Source organism: Procambarus clarkii, chromosome 13 (genome assembly GCF_040958095.1).
Source record: "Procambarus clarkii isolate CNS0578487 chromosome 13, FALCON_Pclarkii_2.0, whole genome shotgun sequence".
Classification (NCBI taxonomy): Eukaryota; Metazoa; Arthropoda; class Malacostraca; order Decapoda; family Cambaridae; genus Procambarus; species Procambarus clarkii.
The window spans coordinates 18,953,861-18,978,938 of record NC_091162.1 but is presented as its reverse complement, the minus strand read 5'-3'; the positions used below and the strand labels follow the sequence as shown (position 1 = coordinate 18,978,938).

General features: G+C 44.9%; 1 protein-coding gene across 1 annotated transcript; it reads right to left on the bottom strand.

Annotated features, from left to right (window-relative positions):
* Positions 1-200: 200 nt before the first annotated feature.
* LOC123757231 (transmembrane protease serine 6) lies at positions 201-24,299 on the bottom strand. Its single transcript, XM_045740724.2, has 9 exons — positions 23,968-24,299; positions 19,959-20,140; positions 17,891-17,978; positions 12,333-12,501; positions 7,275-7,549; positions 3,895-4,029; positions 3,374-3,598; positions 2,149-2,257; positions 201-1,352 (listed from the first exon to the last, which is right to left on the bottom strand). The coding sequence occupies exons 1-9, from the start codon at positions 24,232-24,234 to the stop codon at positions 1,189-1,191; spliced, it is 1,614 nt and encodes a 537-aa protein (XP_045596680.1). The 5' UTR covers positions 24,235-24,299; the 3' UTR covers positions 201-1,188.
* Between the last annotated feature and the right edge of the window lie 779 nt (positions 24,300-25,078).

Below are 25,078 nucleotides of genomic sequence, written 5' to 3'. Positions count from 1 at the left end.
TAACCATCGTCTGATATTATGGTGGAAGGATGCGTCTGCCTGCAGAAGTCACGTATGTGGGCGGTTCCTGTGTTGGATCATATTGTCCATTTTTACCTTAGCTTGTGTCACTTCACTGGTAAAACAATAACGGTAAAATTCCAAACCTATACCAGCATGAACATTACATTATAGTGATGTCAGAAATCTCGTGAAGAACATATATTTAAACATTTTATTTATATTTTCGGTGGGTAGAATAGGTTAGAGTAACAATGACATGGAGCATACTTTCCTCAGGTCTTTGATCCTACTCAACAACACAACATTCTGACACATTTTTATTACAAAATCTCTTCAAAATGCACATTTTTTTTTTATTAAAGTGTTGAAGTTTTCTCAGGTTCACTGCAATTCAGTCCAGAGAATACTCCACCCTGCTTATTTGACACCATATTTTTTTAAATAATAGCATTTGATCTTATGACTAAAAACAGTCCTAATGTTGCTTATGTATTTCCATTGAATTGCATGAATGAGGATCCACTGCATGGAACAGTACAGAACAGTATTAGTTTTTAAGCCTGTTCTGATAATTTAAGTGGTGACCAATTTTGTTTTACTTTTTAATACACCATTGGTGGATGAGCTTACACTTGCTCTCCTATACTCTCAAGACTATTTAGTCCAGAAATCATACATTGTATGCCTGTGTTCTTTCTGAATAATTGCAGCTGCATATAATGTGGAGGACTGGCTGGATTTTGTGGAGGACTGGCTGGATTTTGTGGAGGACTGGCTGGATTTTTGTTCAGTTCTCACTTTTATTTGGTTGAATGTACTACAGTAGTACTTTGTTCCCAAGCCCATACTAGTTCGTGTTTCCTAATGTATTATCTTGATGGGTGTTTCATTGATTTGTTCATCCATAGGCTAGATAATTATCCTTCTTTATTACAACATTTATAATATATTCTTTCAACCTGCATGTTTTTTAACTCCAAAACCAACTATAATGATGAAACGATCTCTCACAAACACCAACATAATTGTCACCTTATATTGTGCTCGTGTAAATTAATGTGTCCTCTCCCTGTGTTTCAAGTTTTTCTTTTCCTCACTTCCCAACCTGGTAGCTCTCAGTCTCTTTGCTCGTACCTCCTGGTACCTCCTCCTCTCGCCAGTGCTGTCCTTTTCCAGGGAGTCGACTCAGTTACGAGTGATGATCCGATTGATCCATGGGACATAGTTGACCACCTTGGTGTAGACACCATACCTGCCACTGTCGCCACACCCCATCCCGAAGGAGGTAACTCCGTGCACCGTCCACACCCCTTGCTTGTCCTCGCATACCAGCGGGCCTCCGGAGTCCCCTGCAAGTGAAGAAGATGAGAGCGGGAAGGATTAGCTTTAGCTTGAGGTTTTGGGTTAGGTGGGATGGAGATTTTGGTACTGTAGCTATCAAAACTTAGATAAATTATAAAAAATGTAAATGTTGACAATGAATAGACCCCCTCATCTGTTTACATGACCTAACAAAGAAAGAAAGGCGAGTAAAACTAAAACAGCGTGTATTCGGAACAACGAAATCTCAGTAACGTTGAACCCCTAACAGATTTTCTAATGTACACATTGTAACTGGACTATGAATCTTATCTTTTTTGTTTTTCCAAATGAATGGGTTTTTTATATATTGCATAATATATGAATAGTGCATTTTGAATATACAAATTTAAGTTTGAATTTTGTACTTTTTTTATTTACGTTTCTATAAAAGATGCGAGTATTTTCTGAGCTGGGCCTTCAGTAGCTTCCCAAGTGCATGAGAGACTGGTACCTTAAAGATATCCACAGTGAGACTGGTACCATAAAGATATCCACAGTGTTACCAGCTAGTGAGCATGTTCCATAGTGGGCCCCTTCGTGCCCACACTTGAGCCTAAGATGAGGAACTACATCGAGAACTTCAAAATTAGATTTTTGTGTTGATCCTGTGCATTGACATGATAATCTGATCCGTTGATACAGATATCTAAAGGTTTGTCCGGTGTTCAAAACCAGATGGAGTTTTTAGAGTTTGTGGGGTTATTGCCAATGAAAAATAGACTAAAGACTAAGGTGAATATCACAAGATTTAGAACTAAATCTAAACGAATAAAAAAAAGTTACCGGCACATGCATCGGTGGAGCCCCTCCTGTAGCCGGCACAGATATGGTTATTGGTGATGGGGTGTTCAGGATATGCCCGTCTGCATGATGATGTGGCAACAATGGGCACCTAATAAGAGACAGATCCGAAGGGGGCCAGATTCACAAAGCAGTTACGCAAGAACTTAGGAACGTGTACATCTTTCCTCAAATCTTTGATTGCTTTGGTTACATTTATTACACAGTTTACAAGCATGAAAACTTGCTAATCAACTGTTGTTATTGTTATAAACAGCCTCCTGGTGCTTCGGAGCTCATTAACTATTTAATAATTATAAACAAAGCAGCCAAAGATTGAGGAAAGATGTACAGGCTCGTAAGTGTTTGCGTAACTTCGTGAATCTAGCCCCCAGGTCAGGAGCAAAAAATAATGGCAAAAATTTAAAATAGAATAAAATACTGTAACATGGAGAAAAATAGGCATTCAATGCAATAAAACAAATTTTTTGTTAATGCATTAACTGGAAACTCACAAAATGAGAAATGATAGTGAAAAATAAGTAAAACCCAAAATTTTGCTCTGATATACAAAATATCAAATGTCAAGGAAAAGTAATATAAAAGAGAAACATAGTCTCTTTAACACAATTATATGTGTAACAATTACACATTGGTTCTCCATTATTGAATGTTTTGAATGACCTAAATTATTTTAGTGCTTTAGTATAGACCCAGAAAGCCATTCAACCAACCAATATTAAAATTAAGTAGCTTAATTGATCCTTTAACATACAATCATAAATCAGATTACAGTGTATAAAATCAAATCGAGGGCTATAGTACAAGTGAACTCTAATGTCTTATAATAATTACCAAGCCCGTTTATTCATTATAGAACCCAAATACAAGTGATCAAAACACATGAGGATCATTACATTTTGTACATATTGCACGACAAATTAATAAGCCTTTGTGCTGTTGCCCAACTAAACCGTTTGGATCACAGGTGGAATCCCAGGCAAGGCGAGTGTGTGATTCCTTGCACCCGATGCCTCTGTTCACCTAAGACTTAATGCTGGGGTTCTTATTTAAGTGACTAATGGGTTACATCCTAGGAAAGATTAAATCGATAGCCTAAAACTCCTCAACAGACTTATTAGGCTTCCTTTTCTTGGTCTCGTACCATCACTACCTGTATGATCCTTACTGCATCCAAAACTACAACCCAACAGTGCCATTTGCTCACCCTGGCATAGTTCAGAACGTCAGAGCCAAAGATGTGTGCCTCCCTCTCCTTGCCCCAGCCTGCTATGACACACTTGATCTTTCTAGGGGGCTGTACCCCTCTTCCCGGCAGACAAGCACTGGTGATGCGTTTACTGTACATCACCTCCCAGGGAAGCTTCAGGAGCGCCAGATCATGTTCGAGGGTCTCTGGGTCATAGTCGGGGTGTTCGAAGGCCTGTTCTACCTGCGGAGAAGAGCATGGCTGTATAACAACATATTTACCAGAATTTACCCGAGGGGCCATATCTCTAGTGGTCTCGACAGGGACAGGAAGCCAATGACTTGCCAAAGGAGTCCCCCCATTATTCCTGAGTATACAGTACGTAAATATAAACAAAGATATAACATAGGAAGAAAACGTGATATGAGAAAGCACATCTACAGACCCGCTTTGGGGGGTAGAAATAGCCTAAGCTACTCTATCCCTTTGAGATGTATTTTTTTTCTTGTCTCAGTAAACATACTTGAACTTGTACAGACCCGCATTTCCATTTCATGTTGGTCGTGGGTGGTCAAGTCATGCTCTGCCATCCGTACATAGAGTCGCTTCTCAATACAATGTGCTGCAGTCAGCACCCATTGAGGGGCAATAATGGTACCACCACAAATGGCCTCCTGATGGTGGAAAAGAAACCATGGGTAGTTGGAGGGTGCTAAATGTCGTCAATCATCAGGAAAGCTGCCAAGAAATGAATGCTATGAGAATCTGAATATCATACAGAAATTAAATAAAAGTACTCTACAGGTATCTTGACAGTTATCTTGAATAACTGTCAAGCGTTATTCAACTCTTGATAGTTGAAATATGCATTACAGTAACACTGAAAGGTGTATGTGGTGCGAGTGAGATCTTATTTTCGCATCCGCATCTAAGTTATTAAATTGTATACTAATATAATATAGTAATATACAATGTAATTATATAATTATTATAATGTAGTAATATACAATTTAATATTATAGTAATATACAAGTTGTATTAAATTGTATATTACTATATTATATTTCTATACAATTTAATAACTTAGATGCGGATGCGAAAATGAGATCTCAATCACACCACATTCATTTTTTTTAATGCAGTTTCACAATTCTAAACTGCTCTCACACTAGCCAACACACTTCAGTACACTTCCAGTTGTACTCGGCTGGTTGAGCTTTGACTCCGATTCTGCCTCTCAAATGTCAGTCAACTAATGTACAGGTTCCCGAGTCTAATTATACATTTGAAACTGTATATTGAAGTCTGCCTCCACCAAATCACTTTCTAATGCATTTCATTTGTTAACTACTTGTGTTTATGTTTGCCGGCAAGCTACACACACTCGTATGTACTCGCCTAGTGACCAAGACCAAATTACCTTTCTCACTGGATAAATTTCTCCATGTGGTCTTGGTGGGGTCTTCCCTACTGTTAAGGTCTAGCCCCATCACATCTATGAGATGGAACTGTCACACATTCGTCCTGGTAGATAACCTTGATCTACCAGTATTCGTCCTGGAAGATAACCTTGATCTACCAGTATTCGTCCTGGTAGATAACCTTGATCTACCAGTATTCGTCCTGGTAGATAACCCTCAAGCAATGATCCGTGAATTCTTTTAAGGCATTTCAAATATATTATGAGTCAGCATAGGCTGAGAGTAAAGACTAGACAGGCGATGAGTCACAATAACGTGGCTAAAGTATGTTGACCAGACCACACACTAGAAGGTGACGGGACGACGACGTTTCGGTCCGTCCTGGACCATTCTCAAGTCGATTGTGTCGTCGAAACGTCGTCGTCGTCCCTTCACCTTTTAGTGTGTGGTCTGGTCAACAAAGACTAGACAGTTATACATTATTATATTGGTGGATAATAAGCATGATGGAGTATATAGTACAACAGTCTCCGTGGTGTAGTGGTAAGACACTCGCCTGGCGTTCCGCGAGCGCTATGTCATGGGTTCGTATCCTGGCCGGGGAGGATTTACTGGGCGCAATTCCTTAACTGTAGCCTCTGTTTAACGCAACAGTAAAATGTGTACTTGGATGAAAAAACGATTCTTCGCGGCAGGGGATCGTATTCCAGGGACCTGCTCGAAACGCTACGCGTACTAGTGGCTGTACAAGAATGTAACAACTCTTGTATATATCTCAAAAAAATTATATGCAATACTGTGAGAATTACAAAACAAACTTGAACATAAGTGTACGACCTGGAAAAGCTGACAAAGCCAATAAACACCTGATTCTCTTGTATTGTTTCTTTAGTGTTGTGCGGTGACCATAGTTAGTTAAGTGGGCCCTGTAGTTACAGGGTCATCCATACATCGAAACGTGAACGTTGGAATTCTTAAGTCTCCCATCTGTTGATTCCTTTTTCTCTTAGATCTGGAAGAAATTGCATTAGGAGTATTGGTCAATTTATTGAGGACATACTGGGGAAGTCTGTCCTCCGTTTCCGTATTTCCATTGTGGCAGATACAATGTTGGTTGCAAATGAACTGGGTTTGCTTAAATTTCTGTATTGTCTGCATTTCTCTGCAATGTCAAACTGTTTTGTCCCACTTAGTCATGCATATCATTGTAGAATGTCCCAATTTTCAAGATGATCGTATATCTTGCTTTCCTAATGTGCCTTGGAGGGGTATTTAACCTCTTGGCAGAACCTTTGGTGAATCCTCGATACCTTTGACATTGCCCACCACATATTCTTGTGTACTTAATTAGCATCTTTGGTGATATTTAGCACCTTTGGAATATCCAGCGATATAGACGGTTATATATTATCTCCCGGTTTGGCGCCTTTTGATAATTTCTTACTCCCCTGAATTTCGACAGTACTGCCCTGGGTACCAACAGTACTGCCCTGGGGTACCAACAGTACTGCCCTGGGGTACCAACAGTACTGCCCTGGGGTACCAACAGTACTGCCCTGAGGTACCAACAGTACTGCCCTGGGTACCAACAGTACTGCCTTGGGTACCAACAGTACTGCCCTGAGGTACCAACAGTACTGCCTTGGGTACCAACAGTACTGCCCTGGGTACCAACAGTACTGCCCTGGGGTACCAACAGTACTGCCCTGGGTACCAACAGTACTGCCCTGGGGTACCAACAGTACTGCCCTGGGTACCAACAGTACTGCCCTGGGGTACCAACAGTACTGCACTGGGGTACCAACAGTACTGCCCTGAGGTACCGACAGTACTGCCCTGGGGTACCAACAGTACTTCCCTGGGGTACCAACAGTACTTCCCTGGGGTACCAACAGTACTGCCCTGGGTACCAACAGCACTGCCCTGGGGTACCAACAGTACTGCCCTGGGTACCAACAGTACTGCCCTGGGGTACCAACAGTACTGCCCTGGGGTACCAACAGTACTATCCTTGACACCCTCAACAGGTACACCTGCCTTGCTAAACAAACTTCCTCCATCTCCAGCTCACCTGCTGGAGATGGAGGGAGCTCTCCTCACCTGCTGGAGATGGAGGGAGCTCTCCTCACCTGCTGGAGATGGAGGGAGCTCTCCTCACCTGCTGGAGATGGAGGGAGCTCTCCTCACCTGCTGGAAATGGAGGGAGCTCTCCTCACCTGCTGGAGATGGAGGGAGCTCTCCTCACCTGCTGGAGATGGAGGGAGCTCTCCTCACCTGCTGGAGATGGAGGGAGCTCTCCTCACCTGCTGGAAGTGCAAGGAGCTCTCCTCACCTGCTGGAGATGCAAGGAGCTCTCCTCACCTGCTGGAGATGGAGGGAGCTCTCCTCACCTGCTGGAGATGGAGGGAGCTCTCCTCACCTGCTGGAGGTGCAAGGAGCTCATCTAGTGGAGAACGAGGAGCTTTTTATTGAGTTTTTATAAGTTGTGAGGAACTTACCTTAAGCCTGTTAAGAATGGCTACCTGCCAGGGCCATTCTCCTTTTCTGGCCTGCCGTCCCCCTATGATGCGTTGGAGGTCATCGCGGGTCTTGAAACTTTTCCTTCCACAGCGTTTGTGTTCCTCCTGAAGCTGGTGCTCCTCCTCCTCCTCCTCCTCATACTGTGGTCCCTCATCCTCCTCATACTGTGGTCCCTCATCCTCATCCTTGTGAGTACCTTCGACAGTGTTTGAGGAATCATCACCAGTGTTGCCAGTTTGGTAGTCGAACCATCCTGAAATGTGAAGTAGATGTTTTTTCCCTCTTGGAATGATGAAATGAGCATCAAACTATGGGGAAGGGGGGTGTATAAGGGTGTATTATCTTGGGATTATCTTGGGAATCCACGTTCTTCAAATCAGAGAGAGTAGAAGGCGGGGTAGAAATAGCCTAAGCTATTCTATCCCTTTGAGATGTATTTCTTTCTTATCTCAATAAACATACTTGAAAGAGAAGAAGCCTTAACCCTCTTTGGGAGAACAAACACTTATAGAAGAAACCCACACAAGTGAGATCAGATGGAACTTACTATTCATCTTCCTAATATCCCCCAGAAAGTCCCAGAGCTCCAGATGATTGGTTCATACTGATGAAAGTCCTGAAGAATGAACAAGAACAACTAATATTCTTACATCAACTGACGTAGAAGCAGCTGTGTCTACGGCCACCATAACCCAAAAGAGGACCAGCCTGAAATAGTCCGTGGAGAGTTGACGACCTTGTACGATATCCAAAAACCTGGTAATGTAACCTCCAGCATAAATATTACCGCACTCTATAGTTTTCTGCATATAGTTGACTATATTATTGTTTATATTTATTACATTTATTACTTACTATATTATGTCTGGAAGGCCTTTTTTGAGTTTATGAATAGATCACTGGCCGTCATTCTGCGCATGATTGAATGTTTTCCAGTGAATCTGGAAACCATTTTAATCCCGAAGGAATATCTGGGAAAAGGTGTTGCATATTTTATGGAGTTGCATATAGTCCTGGGGACCATTCAGGCTTGTTCGCATTGCTATATTATATGTATTGTTATCCGTTCTATATAGTTCACCGAAACTCCATAGTCTCCCGAGACTGAAGGATGCCTACGGAGAAGGATGAAGGATGGTTCTCAACTAAGCACCAGCCTCATAAGCAGACCACCATACCGAAGAGACTCGAACAAGGGGGGGGGGGGAGGGTAATTTAATAGCAGTATCAATCACATTCTCTGTTGAACATAATAGGAAAAGAATGCTTTAGAGAAAGGCGTTAAAGCCTTCAGTCAAGAATAATTACCTTTTGACACGCACAACTAGGCACACACACACGCGCGCACGCGCACGCGCACGCGCACGCACACGCACACGCACACGCACGCACACACACACACACATACACACACACACACACACACACACACACATACACACACACACACACACACACACACACACACACACACACACACACACACACACACACACATCCACACACACACACACACACACATCCACACACACACACACACACATCCACACACACACACACACACACACACACACACACACACACACACACACACACACACACACACACACACACACACACACACACACACACACACACACACAGACACACACACACACATACACACACACACACACACACACACATACACACACACACACACACATACACACACACACACAAGCACGCACGCACGCACGCACGCACGCACGCACACACGCACGCTTGCTTCCTCACTCGGTTATCTAAACTGACGGGCACTGAAAGACAAGCAAAAATAAACTGCCGGTAAGTATTGCACCACTGTCACCCTACGAGCACCACTGTCACCCTACGAGCACCACTGTCACCCTACGAGCACCACTGTCACCCTACGAGCACCGCTGTCACCCTACGAGCACCACTGTCACCCTACGAGCACCGCTGTCACCCTACGAGCACCACTGTCACCCTACGAGCACCACTGTCACCCTACGAGCACCGCTGTCACCCTACGAGCACCACTGTCACCCTACGAGCACCACTGTCACCCTACGAGCACCACTGTCACCCTACGAGCACCGCTGTCACCCTACGAGCACCACTGTCACCCTACGAGCACCGCTGTCACCCTACGAGCACCACTGTCACCCTACGAGCACCACTGTCACCCTACGAGCACCGCTGTCACCCTACGAGCACCACTGTCACCCTACGAGCACCACTGTCACCCTACGAGCACCACTGTCACCCTACGAGCACCGCTGTCACCCTACGAGCACCACTGTCACCCTACGAGCACCACTGTCACCCTACGAGCACCACTGTCACCCTACGAGCACCACTGTCACCCTACGAGCACCGCTGTCACCCTACGAGCACCACTGTCACCCTACGAGCACCACTGTCACCCTACGAGCACCGCTGTCACCCTACGAGCACCACTGTCACCCTACGAGCACCACTGTCACCCTACGAGCACCACTGTCACCCTACGAGTACCACTGTCACCCTACGAGCACCACTGTCACCCTACGAGCACCACTGTCACCCTACGAGCACCACTGTCACCCTACTAGCACCACTGTCACCCTACGAGCACCACTGTCACCCTACGAGCACCACTGTCACCCTACTAGCACCACTGTCACCCTACGAGCACCACTGTCACCCTACTAGCACCACTGTCACCCTACGAGTACCACTGTCACCCTACGAGTACCACTGTCACCCTACTAGCACCACTGTCACCCTACGAGTACCACTGTCACCCTACGAACACCACTGTCACCCTACGAACACCACTGTCACCCTACGAACACCACTGTCACCCTACGAACACCACTGTCACCCTACGAGTACCACTGTCACCCTACGAACACCACTGTCACCCTACGAACACCACTGTCACCCTACGAACACCACTGTCACCCTACGAACACCACTGTCACCCTACGAGCACCACTGTCACCCTACGAACACCACTGTCACCCTACGAGCACCACTGTCACCCTACGAACACCACTGTCACCCTACGAGCACCACTGTCACCCTACGAGCACCACTGTCACCCTACGAGCACCACTGTCACCCTACGAACACCACTGTCACCCTACGAGCACCACTGTCACCCTACGAGCACCACTGTCACCCTACGAGCACCACTGTCACCCTACGAGCACCACTGTCACCCTACGAGCATCACTGTCACCCTACGAGCACCACTGTCACCCTATGAGTACCACTGTCACCCTACGAACACCACTGTCACCCTACGAACACCACTGTCACCCTACGAGCACCACTGTCACCCTACGAACACCACTGTCACCCTACGAGCACCACTGTCACCCTACGAGCAACACTGTCACCCTACGAGCACCGCTGTCACCCTACGAGCACCACTGTCACCCTACGAGCACCACTGTCACCCTACGAGCACCACTGTCACCCTACGAGCACCACTGTCACCCTACGAGCACCACTGTCACCCTACGAGCACCACTGTCACCCTACGAGCACCACTGTCACCCTACGAGCACCACTGTCACCCTACGAGCACCACTGTCACCCTACGAGCACCGCTGTCACCCTACGAGCACCGCTGTCACCCTACGAGCACCACTGTCACCCTACGAGCACCACTGTCACCCTACGAGCACCACTGTCACCCTACGAGCACCGCTGTCACCCTACGAGCACCGCTGTCACCCTACGAGCACCACTTGTAATGTTTCCAGTGGTGTCAGTATTTCGTCCTGTCTGACTTGAGCATATCTGATTCAAGTGAGTTCTGGGAGCTCTTCTAATTCCCAAGCCCAACAACCTGGAGTTAGTTCTGGGAGTTCTTATGTCAACCTGTCCTCTTAAAAAGAACGTCGCTTTTGGCCGTTTGTCCGTATGGCCGAATTTGGACGTAATTTGGAAATGAAAAAAAAAATGAAAATAAATTTGGGATTTTTTTTTTCAACAACAGTAAGTTAAGGGTCCTCTGATAGGTTAGGTGGGCAGGAAATTCTCATAAAGCTTCAAAACGTTATGAAAAACGTTAATTTAAAGTGTCCTCTTATAACCTCTGCGCGTACGCCGGACGACTCAAATAGAAAACGGAACAGAACGTCACTTTTGTGAGTCGATTTCATTTCAAATTACGTCCAAATTTGGCGATAGTGCGCATATGAGCCAAAAGTGACGTTCTTTTTAAGAGGACGGGTTGCTTATACTCCCCAGGCCTGGCCCGGGGCAGGCTCAACTTGTGATAACTTGGTCCAACAGGCTGTTGCTTGGTAGCACTTAATGTGATCACTTAGGAAGTCTTGTTTTCTGGATGTTAAGTAATTATATGACTTTAAAACCAATAACTGTTGTACTTCAATAGAATAACAATACATGTGTTTTCCCCTGCAAGCAAGTGATGAGATTTAGATATATGAGTAATAATTACAATGAAAAGAGCCCTATACTCACCATAGAGCCCTATACTCACCATAGAGCCCTATACTCACCATAGAGCCCTATACTCACCATAGAGCCCTATACTCACCATAGAGCCCTATACTCACCATAGAGCCCTATACTCACCATAGAGCCCTATACTCACCATAGAGCCCTATACTCACCATTGAGCCCTATACTCACCATAGAGCCCTATACTCACCATAGAGCCCTATACTCACCATAGAGCCCTATACTCACCATAGAGCCCTATACTCACCATAGAGCCCTATACTCATCATTGAGCCCTATACTCACCATAGAGCCCTATACTCACCATAGAGCCCTATACTCACCATAGAGCCCTATACTCACCATAGAGCCCTATACTCACCATAGAGCCCTATACTCACCATAGAGCCCTATACTCACCATAGAGCCCTATACTCACCATAGAGCCCTATACTCACCATAGAGCCCTATACTCACCATAGAGCCCTATACTCACCATAGAGCCCTATACTCACCATAGAGCCCTATACTCACCATAGAGCCCTATACTCACCATAGAGCCCTATACTCACCATAGTCATAATCACTATCACTGACATCAGCGTATGATGAACGGACATTTTTCCCCTCTCTTGTACTGTCGTCTGACAGGTCGTGTGGGTCACCTTCTGTATCATCTGCCACATTCTCCTCCTCCTCCTCTGTGATTATGTAACCTTCTGAAGCCAGCTGCTCGTGTACCTGCGTACAAAGATACAAAAGTTATCACTGTAAGCATCTTGAGGGATATATAAATAAATAAAATAAATAAATATGTTTATTCAGGTAAGGTATATACATGCCAGTGATGTTACATTAATGGATTGATATATAGATAGAGCTAGTACATACAATGCCTAAAGCCACTATTACGCAATGCGTTTCGGGCAAAACTACAGACTACACTACAAAACTAATATAGTACTGTAATTCGTATTGTCAGGGACAGGTAGCCTGTGGACACTCGAGGTTTAAACTGAGGTCTTCCCCCAATCACTTGAGCTGGACGGTAGAGCGACGGTCTCGCTTCATGCAGGTCGGCGTTCAATCCCTCGACCGTCCAAGTGGATGGGGACCGTTTCTTTCCTCCGGCCCATCCCAAATCCTGACCCGTTCCAAGTGCTATATAGTCGTAATGGCTTGGAGCTTCTCCTTGATAGTTTCCTTCCTTCCTTTCCCCCAAGGTCAAGCTACTGGCCTTCCCGAGGATGCAACCCCTCAACAGTTAAATGAACAAATCAACAAGGGCCGTGACGAGGATTCGAACCTGCGTCCGGGAGCATCCCCCTCAACAGTTGACTTAATTGTTAGGTATATGTTTGCTGCTAGGTGAACAGCGGCATTAGTTGATCGGGAACATGCCCAACCATTTCTGTCCCGGCCAGGATTTTTGCATCTGGGATTCCTGATTGTGAGTTGAGAACAAACCCAAGTGTGCCCTTTGAATGTTGAATGTTGCCAGTCTTAGAAAACAGGATCAAACAAAGGATAGTCTCCATAACAGCAAAACTTGTTGGAACCACCGCTAGACTGTCAGTCAAAGATACAATACACAGATGAAACAGATCGTTTCGTAGAAACCTTCAAGATAGAACAAGTACATGGACGGATAATCTAATCTATTAAAGAATAAAAAATTTCTAGAATAAAGATTCTAGAAAACTGGACTTGAAACTGAGAATCAGAAGCAAAGAAGAAAGTAGCCCATATCAACACTTTCGGCAGCCTCCTCCATGGGAAGAATCGAGTCTAAAGATTATCATTGAAGGATTATTAGGTAAAAAAAAATCAGCATGTGACTCTCAGAGGCTCAAAGCAGTCATAGAGCAACAAATGGAAACCATCTCAAGACCTACAACGACTCACATCTTCACAGACGGATCAGTTGATCAAGAAAGAGGTTCTGCTGGGGCAGCAGTTTACACTAACAACCATGAAGCTTACTGGAGCATGAATAGTGGGTGTTCAACATTGCAAACATTATGCCCTGAAGGAGGCCATAAACTATACAATTGAGAATAATTTACATAATGTCATCATTCGTACAGACTCTAAAACTTCGCTCCAGGCATTGTTATCCAGTCAGCACAGAGATAATATACAACTCCTCACAGAAGTCCAACATATAGGAAAAGAAGCCTACAATCTAGGGCTGCCAATCACCCTAAATTGGATACCAAGTCACATTGGCATAGATGGTAATGAAAAGGCAGACTCACTAGCAAAAACTGCCACTGCTCTACCTGTTGTACAGGTTAAATACCCAAGTTTTTCACAGATTAAGGAGCAAATCAAGAAGAAAATATTCTCAACTATCAAAAGTCGCCACAGAGCCAAAGTAGCGGAAGGAAGATCCACTGCGATATGGTACGAACAAGCCACTGGGAACTACTCTTTCAAGCCTGACAAAAAGATATCCAGAGACATTGCAGTAGCCATACACAGACTCAGACTTGGTTACAAGTGCTGCTGGGGGGTAATGAACCCAATAGTTAAAGAATGTCACATCTGTGGAACAGAAGCAGAGGCGCCACTATTGCACTACTTACTGGAATGTGAAGCTACTGAAGCCCTGCGCATCAAACTTACGACAGCAGTTGCATTAGATGCACATTCCACCGCCACTACAATGATTAGAAAACCCGTCGAAGAATGGGACTCACTAGTGAGCATTGTGCATCTACATCTGCTACCAAGATAATGTTATTAAAACAAAAGACTAAAACTAGTGTGAAAAGGAAAAAAACTCCACCTCCATTTAATACTTTGACCCAAATATCAGAGTAAGAAGGTTATCGTGAATAACCGAACTCAATTATGGGCTCACCATAGACCGTGCTACATGGATCGTTCAGAGTAGCTGAATCTAAACCATCCAACCATCCTGTACGTGTGTATTACCGTTTTCTGTTGAATATTTCAATGCTAAAAAAAAAAATGTTTGTGAACATATTAAAATGTATAATTGACCTGAATTTACCTAAGGGCCGGTATCTCTAGTGGTCTCGACAGAAACAGGAGGCCAGCGGCTTGTCAAAGGTTCGTCAATGTGCATAGAGGATTTTTCCAGCAGGATTTTAAACGGAAGTAATGTCTTGGCATTTATGGCTTTGAGATTACACACAGAGATTACACTAACGTGATGCATCACATTAACAAATCCACAAGGGATTAAGGCAGTGTCTGGGATGCTCCCGGACGCAGGTTCGAATCCTCGTCACGGCCCTTGTGGATTTTTCCTCGGCTTTGAGAGGTAGGCAGTACATGTGTTTATTACCCTCTTGGTGATGAAGCATCTGTTGCTTAATCTCCTACAGTGTACTTGTTGAACTTGAAGCTCTTAACTGTTAAGAAGAACTTAAACTCTTGGAAGAGTTACATGCCCAAGTATGGGGCATATCCAGTGTTTTGACTTGGGCTGGACGGTAGAGCGAGGGGTCTCTCTTCATGCAGGTCGGCGTTCATTCCCCGATCGTCCAAGTGATTGGGGCACCATTCCTTTCCCCCCGTCCCATCCCAAATCCTTATCCTTATTCCTGTGCCAGGTAAGTCCACTACGGGCTCACCATAGCCCGTGCTACTTGCCCCGCTCCTGTGCCAGGTAAGTCCACTACGGGCTCACCATAGCCCGTGCTACTTGCCCCGCTCCTGTGCCAGGTAAGTCCACTGCGGGCTCACCATAGCCCGTGCTACTTGGAACTATTTGTTCCCAGTAGCTGAACCTTAAACAACAACAACAACAACAACAACAACAACAACAACAAGCTTGGCGCTTTCCCTTGATAATTCCCCTCCAGTGTTTTTATCTTGACTATAAATTCAAAAGCAAGTCTTATCATTCCAGCAAGTCTTATCATTCCAGCAAGTCTTATCATTCCAGCAAGTCTTATCATTCCAGCAAGTCTTATCATTCCAGCAAGTCTTATCATTCCAGCAAGTCTTATCATTCCAGCAAGTCTTATCATTCCAGCAAGTCTTATCATTCCAGCAAGTCTTATCATTCCAGCAAGTCTTATCATTCCAGCAAGTCTTATCATTCCAGCAAGTCTTATCATTCCAGCAAGTCTTATCATTCCAGCAAGTCTTATCATTCCAGCAAGTCTTATCATTCCAGCAAGTCTTATCATTCCAGCAAGTCTTATCATTCCAGCAAGTCTTATCATTCCAGCAAGTCTTATCATTCCAGCAAGTCTTATCATTCCAGCAAGTCTTATCATTCCAGCAAGTCTTATCATTCCAGCAAGTCTTATCATTCCAGCAAGTCTTATCATTCCAGCAAGTCTTATCATTCCAGCAAGTCTTATCATTCCAGCAAGTCTTATCATTCCAGCAAGTCTTATCATTCCAGCAAGTCTTATCATTCCAGCAAGTCTTATCATTCCAGCAAGTCTTATCATTCCAGCAAGTCTTATCATTCCAGCAAGTCTTATCATTCCAGCAAGTCTTATCATTCCAGCAAGTCTTATCATTCCAGCAAGTCTTATCATTCCAGCAAGTCTTATCATTCCAGCAAGTCTTATCATTCCAGCAAGTCTTATCATTCCAGCAAGTCTTATCATTCCAGCAAGTCTTATCATTCCAGCAAGTCTTATCATTCCAGCAAGTCTTATCATTCCAGCAAGTCTTATCATTCCAGCAAGTCTTATCATTCCAGCAAGTCTTATCATTCCAGCAAGTCTTATCATTCCAGCAAGTCTTATCATTCCAGCAAGTCTTATCATTCCAGCAAGTCTTATCATTCCAGCAAGTCTTATCATTCCAGCAAGTCTTATCATTCCAGCAAGTCTTATCATTCCAGCAAGTCTTATCATTCCAGCAAGTCTTATCATTCCAGCAAGTCTTATCATTCCAGCAAGTCTTATCATTCCAGCAAGTCTTATCATTCCAGCAAGTCTTATCATTCCAGCAAGTCTTATCATTCTAGCAAGTCTTATCATTCCAGCAAGTCTTATCATTCCAGCAAGTCTTATCATTCCAGCAAGTCTTATCATTCCAGCAAGTCTTATCATTCCAGCAAGTCTTATCATTCCAGCAAGTCTTATCATTCCAGCAAGTCTTATCATTCCAGCAAGTCTTATCATTCCACAGTAAAGAGGCATGCTAATTCATGCCCAAACACGCCCTCTTTGTTGTCTGCTGTTTGATTATCTTTTCAAGTTCAAGTTCAAGTCTGTTCATTGAGACAAGAAAAAAATACATCTCAAAGGGATAGAGTAGCTTAGGCTATTTGATTATTTTTTATAAGTTGAGTGTAAGTATTTTAAGAACAGGGAACTCTGTTCCGAGCCATACACGGTCATATTAGGCCCCCCCTGTAGCACTGTAGTCTACGTCCTCGGCTCACAATCGAGGATCCGAGACAGGACAAACCTAATTGGGCTCGTGTCCATTCACCTGATGCACCAGTTCACCTAGCGGATGAAGGTCAATAGTTGGTCTAAGGTGGACCTTGAAAAGCTTAAGTACAAGCTTTCCGGACACAACAAAGGGGGAACAAGTTTCAATGCGTGAGTAGCAAGAGGGATTTTAATTGTGTCCCAACATAGAACAACTTTAGGACACTGGGGCCAGATTCACGAAGCAGTTACGCAAGTACTTTTACGAACGTGTACAACTTTCCTCAATCTTTGACGGCTTTGATTACATATAGTAAACAGTTTACAAGCATTAAAACCTCTCAATAATCTGTTGTTATTGTTATAAACAGCCTCCTGGTGCTTCGGAGCTCATTAACTGTTTAATAATTGTAAACCAAAGCCGCCAAAGATTGAGAAAAGATGGACAGGTTTGTAAGTGCTTGCGTAACTGCTTCGTGAATCTGTCTTCAGTTCGTAAGTGCTTACGTAACTGCTTCGTGAATCTGGCTTCAGTTTGCAAGTACTTGCGTAACTGCTTCGTGTATCTGTCTTCAGTTCGTAAGTGCTTGCGTAACTGCTTCGTGTATCTGTCTTCAGTTCGTAAGTGCTTGCGTAACTGCTTCGTGAATCTAACTCCAGTTCGTAAGTGCTTGCGTAACTGCTTCGTGAATCTAACTCCAGTTCGTAAGTGCTTGCGTAACTGCTTCGTGAATCTGGGCCCCTGTGGTTCGTACCTTGTCCTCGCAGGAGGAGCCGGGGACGTAGCAGAAGGCTTCCTCCAGCAGGGGCTTTGTTCCACACAGCGTCCGGTACTTGCAGTCCCTGGAAGTTGTGGAGGAATTTAAGACACCTGTGAGGCTGGGACATGAACTGAATAGGAATATAACATGGCATTAGTGGGTCAGTGTAACCCGCGGCTGGCTGAGACATTGTAGGAGTTACCCCCTCTATTGAACCTGTTTTTTGTTGTCATATATTTCTTGCTAGAGTTAGTATCCGGCTGCACCCGGGTCGGTCTGTCTGTCTGTCTGTCTGTCTGTCTGTCTGTCTGTCTGTCTGTCTGTCTGTCTGTCTGTCTGTCTGTCTGTCTGTCTGTCTGTCTGTCTGTCTGTCTCTGTCTCTGTCTGTCTCTGTCTCTGTCTGTCTCTCTCTCTCTCTCTCTCTCTCTCTCTCTCTCTCTCTCTCTCTCTCTCTCTCTCTCTCTCTCTCTCTCTCTCTCTCTCTCTCTCTCTCTCTCTCTCCTAGTCTCTCTCTCTCTCTCTCTCTCTCTCTCTCTCTCTCTCTCTCTCTCTCTCTCTCTCTCTCTCTCTCTCTCTCTCTCTCTCTCTCTCTCTCTCTCTCTCTCTCTCTCTCTCTCTCTCTCTCTCTCTCTCTCTCTCTCTCTCTCTCTCTCTCTCTCTCTCTCTCTCTCTCTCTCTCTCTCTCTCTCTCTCTCTCTCTCTCTCTCTCTCTCTCTCTCTCTCTCTCTCTCTCTCTCTCTCTCTCTCTCTCTCTCTCTCTCTCTCTCTCTCTCTCTCTCTCTCTCTCTCTCTCTCTCTCTTTCTCTCTCTCTCTCTCTCTCTCTCTCTCTCTCTCTCTCTCTCTCTCTCTCTCTCTCTCTCTCTCTCTCACTTCTCCCCTCTCTCCTTCCCTCCCTTTAAACATCTTCCCCTTCTCAACCCTTCTTCCTCCTCCCCTTCACTGTTTCAATCTCAAAATTGTTACATCAAAGAGCTTCAGACAACTCAACCAATATTTCAGACTTCATGAAAATCACAGGGAAGAAGATGGGGGAGGGGAAGATGCCGATATTTCATAGTGTGGCACTAGGGCCGACCCCCAACTGGCCTCTAAACCTTCCCATACCCCCACACACTCTTAATTTAGTGAGATTAACCCTATACGTCTGACCTATAAGCTTGCACAGATACACACAGACATAACTCTGTGTATTGACAACTCTTGTGCAAATTAAAGCATCGTTTAGGAAATTATACATATTACAGAGGGAGGGTTGACAGTAATTGTATAGCATCTATGCCACTGGATCATTGTAACTGTTTATAGATCGTTTGCATACTAAGTCATCATCCACACTTCCATGGAAATCAACTATTGCGTAGTCTGACAGCTGGGTGGACGGTGCTTCAGATTCGTAGTCCTGAGGTTCCGGGTTCGATCCCCGGTGGAGGCGGAGACAAATGGGCAAAAATGTGTCTTTCACCCCTGATGCCCCAGTTATTTAGCAGTAAATAGGTACCTGGGAGTTAGACAGCTGCTGCGGGTTCTGCTTCCTGGGGGTGTGTGTAACAAAAAGGAGGCCTGGTTGAGGACCGGGCCGCGGGGATGCTAAGCCTCGAAATCACCTCAAGATAGTTCTTATTAAGTCCTCAATAGCTCGGTCGATAGAGCTTGGGCTATCGAGTGGGGGTTCACAGTTCGAGTCTCCCATAGAACCCAGGTGAAATGGAAAGTCATCACAACGTAGATATATTAACTTTTTTAGAGATATATACAAGAGTTGTTACATTCTTGTACAGCCACTAGTACGCGTAGCGTTTCGGGCAAGTCCTTAATCCTATGGTCCCTGGAATACGATCCCCTGCCGCGAAGAATTGTTTTTTCATCCAAGTACCCATTTTACTGTTGCGTTAAACAGAGGCTACAGTTAAGGAATTGCGCCCAGTAAATCCTCCCCGGCCAGGATACGAACCCATGACATAGCGCTCGCGGAACGCCAGGAGAGTGTCTTACCACTACACCACGGAGACTGGAGCAAAAATAAAAGTCCCCCCTCTCGTATGTGTTTCACCCCCAACTAACCTAGATCTTCTCGTGATGCAGGACCTGGCGCAGCGGCCCCAGGGGGCGTCCTCGTCGTAGAGGAGGGAGGCCAGGGTCACGTCCATGGGGTCAGCATCACTCTCCTCCACCATGATGACCACCATGGAGGCCTCCTCGTCCTCGTCCTCGCTGCCACACCGACGCCCACGACATTTCTTCTTCTATTGGGGAACAACAACAAAATTAAGATTGTTGTTGTTATAGATTCAGCTACTCGGAACAAGTTCCAAGGAGCGCGGGCTATGGTGAGCCCGTAACTTACCTGGCACGGGAGCGGGGCAAGAAGCACGGGCTATGGTTAGCCCCTGAAAATGTAGAACAACAGTGAGTTTGCGAGGGAAGGATAGAGTATGGTCAACGCTCTATCTACAGAAAATGGGAATGGCTTCGTCAAGCCATTCTCTAAAAAAAGGATCAAGTTCAAGTATGTTTATTGAGATAAGCAATAAATATATCTCAAAGGGATAGAGTAGCTTAGGCTATTTCTACCCCCCAAAAAAGGATGTCGTACTTACAGCAACTGTTTGCTCGAACGTACAAAAACCGACTGTTGCAAACAATAAAATTCACATCATGTGCTATTAACAACATTAATAGGCCTAGAATACCACATTACATAATACATTAGGCCTACAATTTTTATTGAGGCCTTCGTACGGTTAGATTCGTGTCCAGTTTTTATCACGGAATTTAGGACACTCCAATAGTGCAGAACTTTAACTTTTTCGTGTACAACAGTTCATTTTTGAACACTCACAGAATAGTTGACATGAGTGTTATCATTCTCGGAGGATGGGCTGGTTGTGGAAGGAATACAGCAATTTTTGCTGTATTTCCAAATCTGTTTTTCCGGGATTTTTCCACCCCCCCTTCCCCCCACCCCCCCTCGTCTGTCTCTTGGTTGATTGATGAGGATTAATCCACCACAAGAGGATGCACGGGCATGAGTAGCCCGTATAGGTGGTAGATGTTTGGAGTGAATGTGGTGTTTGGTCTTGCGGGGCTACTGAACATGCCGCCTCTTGCATGTCTTAAACTTCGGTCTGTGGTCGTATATAACATCTTGAAGTGTCTCTAGGCCTGGTCTGTCTGTCTTCTCGTTCACTCCGATCAATCCCAATTTCATGGAGCAATTACGAACCGTTCGGAGAGATAACAACGGGAATGGAAAGAAAATTTGATCACGCCTTTACTCGATATTTGGGGGAGATGTAATTCCAAGAAAGAAATTATTTGGGAATGGTACTCTCTCTCTCTCCCCATTCCCAGGAATGGTACTTTCTCTTGTGCCCTCTGTGTAAAAATAAACATTTTATCAACAGTCTCCACAGCACCGCTCCTGTGCTAGGTAAGTCTACTACGGGCTCACCATAGCCCGTGCTACTTGCACTGCTCCTGTGCTAGGTAAGTCCACTACGGGCTCACCATAGCCCGTGCTACTTGCACCGCTCCAGTGCCAGGTAAGTCCACTACGGGCTCACCATAGCCCATGCTACGTGCCCCGCTCCTGTGCCAGGTAAGTCTACTATGGGCTCACCATAGCCCGTGCTACTTGCACCGTTCCTGTGCCTGGTAAGTCCACTACGGACTCAACATAGCCCGTGCTACTTGCCCCGCTCCTGTGCCAGGTAAGTCCACTACGGGCTCACCATAGCCCGTGCTACTTGCCCCGCTCCTGTGCCAGGTAAGTCCACTACGGACTCACCATAGCCCATGCTACGTGCCCAGCTCCTGTGCCAGGTAAGTCTACTACAGGCTCACCATAGCCCGTGCTACTTGCCCCGCTCCTGTGCCAGGTACGTTACGGGCTCACCATAGCCCGTGCTACTTGCCCCGCTCATGTGCCAAGTACGTTACGGGCTCACCATAGCCCGTGCTACTTGGAACTTGTTCCGAGTAGCTGAATCTATAACAACAACATCAACAGTGTCACAGAAAAGTAAATTATCATAACAGTATTAATCTGAATGATGGTAAGAATTATTGAACAAGAACAGGAGTGAAACTCATCTTTATAATTCCAAAGTTGATCTATGTATTGATTTGTTTATTTAACTGAGAGCCACTAACACTAGTGACCTCGACGAGGACAGGACGCCAGCGGCTTGTCAAATGTCCCCCCCCCTCCATTTGCCCTGAAAATGGGTTTGTCAACATTTATTTGTTAGTAAACTATATATACTGGGACGCTCTTCAACTAGAACGAACCATCTTATGATAATAAAGATAAGATAAGACAGGATAGCCATGCAATACGTTATGAAATGATCTGTCTCTTCAGCCTATAATTAAGGAAAAATAATTCACCGAATTATACACTGAAATCACAATAGAGTGATGCATCAAATGAACAAATCCACAAGGGGTCGTGACGAGGATTCGAACCTGCGTCTGAGAGCATCCCAGATGCTGCCAAGTAAATTCAGTAGAATTTTTGGTTGTAATTCTTATACTATGTCGTAGCTCAGTCGATTAAGGCAGTATCTGCGATGCTCCCAGACGCAGGTTCGAATCCTCGTCACGGCCCCTTGTGGGTTTGTTCATTTAATTCACCGAATGCCTGTCTACTGAACTTAAACATTTGGATCTCGAATCAGGGTAGTCTATGGCTGCTTTATTTTTTTTTGTCGGGCTTTATTTATAAATTAATAATACAAAATGGGGTTTTCTGGTGGTCCATCACTATATATTTCGACCTGTCGACCAGATGGTTACTATCAGCACTTATCGTTATAGAAGGATGTAGGCTGGTTCAACACGTCACAACTCAAGCAAACTACTTTTTTGCTTCAAACAAACGACGTTTTGTTGGCTCAAACAAACGACGTTTTGTTGGCTCAAACAAACGACGTTTTGTTGGCTCAAACAAACGACGTTTCTTGCCTCAAGCAAACGACGTTTCTTGCCTCAAGCAAACGACGTTTCTTGCCTCAAGCAAACGACGTTTCTTGCCTCAAGCAAACGACCTTTTGTTGCCTCAAACAAACGACGTTTTGTTGGCTCAAACAAACGACGTTTTGTTGGCTCAAACAAACGACGTTTCTTGCCTCAAACAAACGACGTATCTTGCCTCAAACAAACGACGTATCTTGCCTCAAACAAACGACGTTTCTTGCCTCAAGCAAACGACGTTTCTTGCCTTAAATCCACCTACGTGATCCCAAAAGATCGAATTCTTCGAATATTCGGATGGAATTCTTCTGTGTTCGAATGTTTCATGACCACCAGACGGGAAGCTATATAGTCTCTCACAAGCGTACCCTACGATCACAGCAACAAGGTTACCGCGAATAACCGAACTCAATTACGGGCTCGCCATAGCCCGTGCTACATGGACACTTCGTTCGTTCTGAGTAGCTAAATCTGAAAAAACAACAACAACAACAACGTACCCTACGTGTTGAGTTGCTCTGCATGCCACAACAGCCCAAGATATCACAGCTCCGTGAAATTGATGCCAGAAATAATTTTGAATCTTTTTTTTTCCTCGAAGATCAAATTTGCTTATTAAATTGAAATTAATGTTTAAATATTAAAAAAATAAAGAATTTACTTGAATTCTAAGCAACAACTTTGACATAACCGTAAAGAGTATATATAATAATTTAAATAAAAGGATGGACCATTCTCAATCGACTTGAGAATGGTCCAGGACGGACCAAAACGTCGTCGTCCCTTCAATTTCTAGTGTGTGGTCTGGTCATCAAAAAAAGGATGCTGCATCTGCAAACTTTCCTTATTAAGACCACTCAATAGCTCGATCGACAGAGCTTCGGCCACACACGTGTGTGTGTGTAGGAGGGTCCGCAGTTCGAGTCCCCTAGAACCCAAGTGAATAGAATCATATCAACAATAATCCTTTTGTCATTAGAGTGCAATCACTTTGGCACAAGTCGTAAATACTATATAGTCGTAATTGGCTTGGCGCTTTCCCCTGATAGTTCCCTTTGGCACAAGTCTTTCTCCTTATACACCTCTTCACTCTTACCTTGCTCGAGGTGCCATGACCGTCGTCAAAAACATCCATCAGGTTAATTAAGACGTCTCTAAAGGCGTCCACTTCCTCGGGCAACAGACCCCATTCCGCCTCCGCCTCCTCCTTAGAAAGCTGGTCTTCCTCTTGCTCTTCGCTAGGAAGCTGATCTTCCTCTTCCTCTTGAGCCCTGGCTCGTCCTCTTCGTCGCGGGGAAGCCAGGGAGAGGTGAGAGACGAGGAGACACAGGAGGACTAGTAGCAGGAGATGAGAGCTCGACATGTCGTCGAGGTGAGGTACAGAGGTGTACTAAGACGTACAAAGACGTACTAAGTGGAAGATAGGTCAGGACCGTCGTCTTCCACACTGGCTCTATATCCGTTATCTCTAGATAAGGCTCATCCTTATCTTCAGAGGATGTGATGCGTCACCTCCTTGACTGGACAGCGGTTAGAGTGATCAGTTGTTGAGCGATTAGCTGCTCGGTGATCAGAAGGTAACTGTCTGGTAAAATTTATATATATAGGAGTTTGACTACACACACACACACATATATGCGAACAAGCCTGAATGGTCCCCAGGACTATATGCAACTGAAAACTCACACCCCAGAAGTGACTCGAACCCATATTGCCAGGAGCAACGCAACTGGTATGTACAGGACGCCTTAATCCGCTTGGTCATCACGACCGGACATAAGGAAGTGATAGCCGAAGCTATTTGAACCACTTCCCCGCGGGGAAGTAGTTCAAATAGCTTAAATCAACTGTCAATTAACTACTTTTTTTTCCACACCACACTCACACACACACACACACACACCCCAGGAAGCAGCCCGTGACAGCTGACTAACTCCCAGGTACCTATTTACTGCTAGGTAACAGGAACATTCAGGGTGAAAGAAACTTTGCCCATTTGTTTCTGCCTGGTGCGGGAATCGAACCCGCGCCACAGAATTACGAGACCTGCGCGCTATCCACCAGGCGTGTGTGTGTGTGTTTCAGAGAGAATAACAGACAAACTAATCATTCAAACACCGGGCATAATACAGAAAGTAGCCATCACCAGCAAGGCAGCAACACACGAGGCTCCATTGGCCTCCACCCCACAAAACTTATTGAGAATC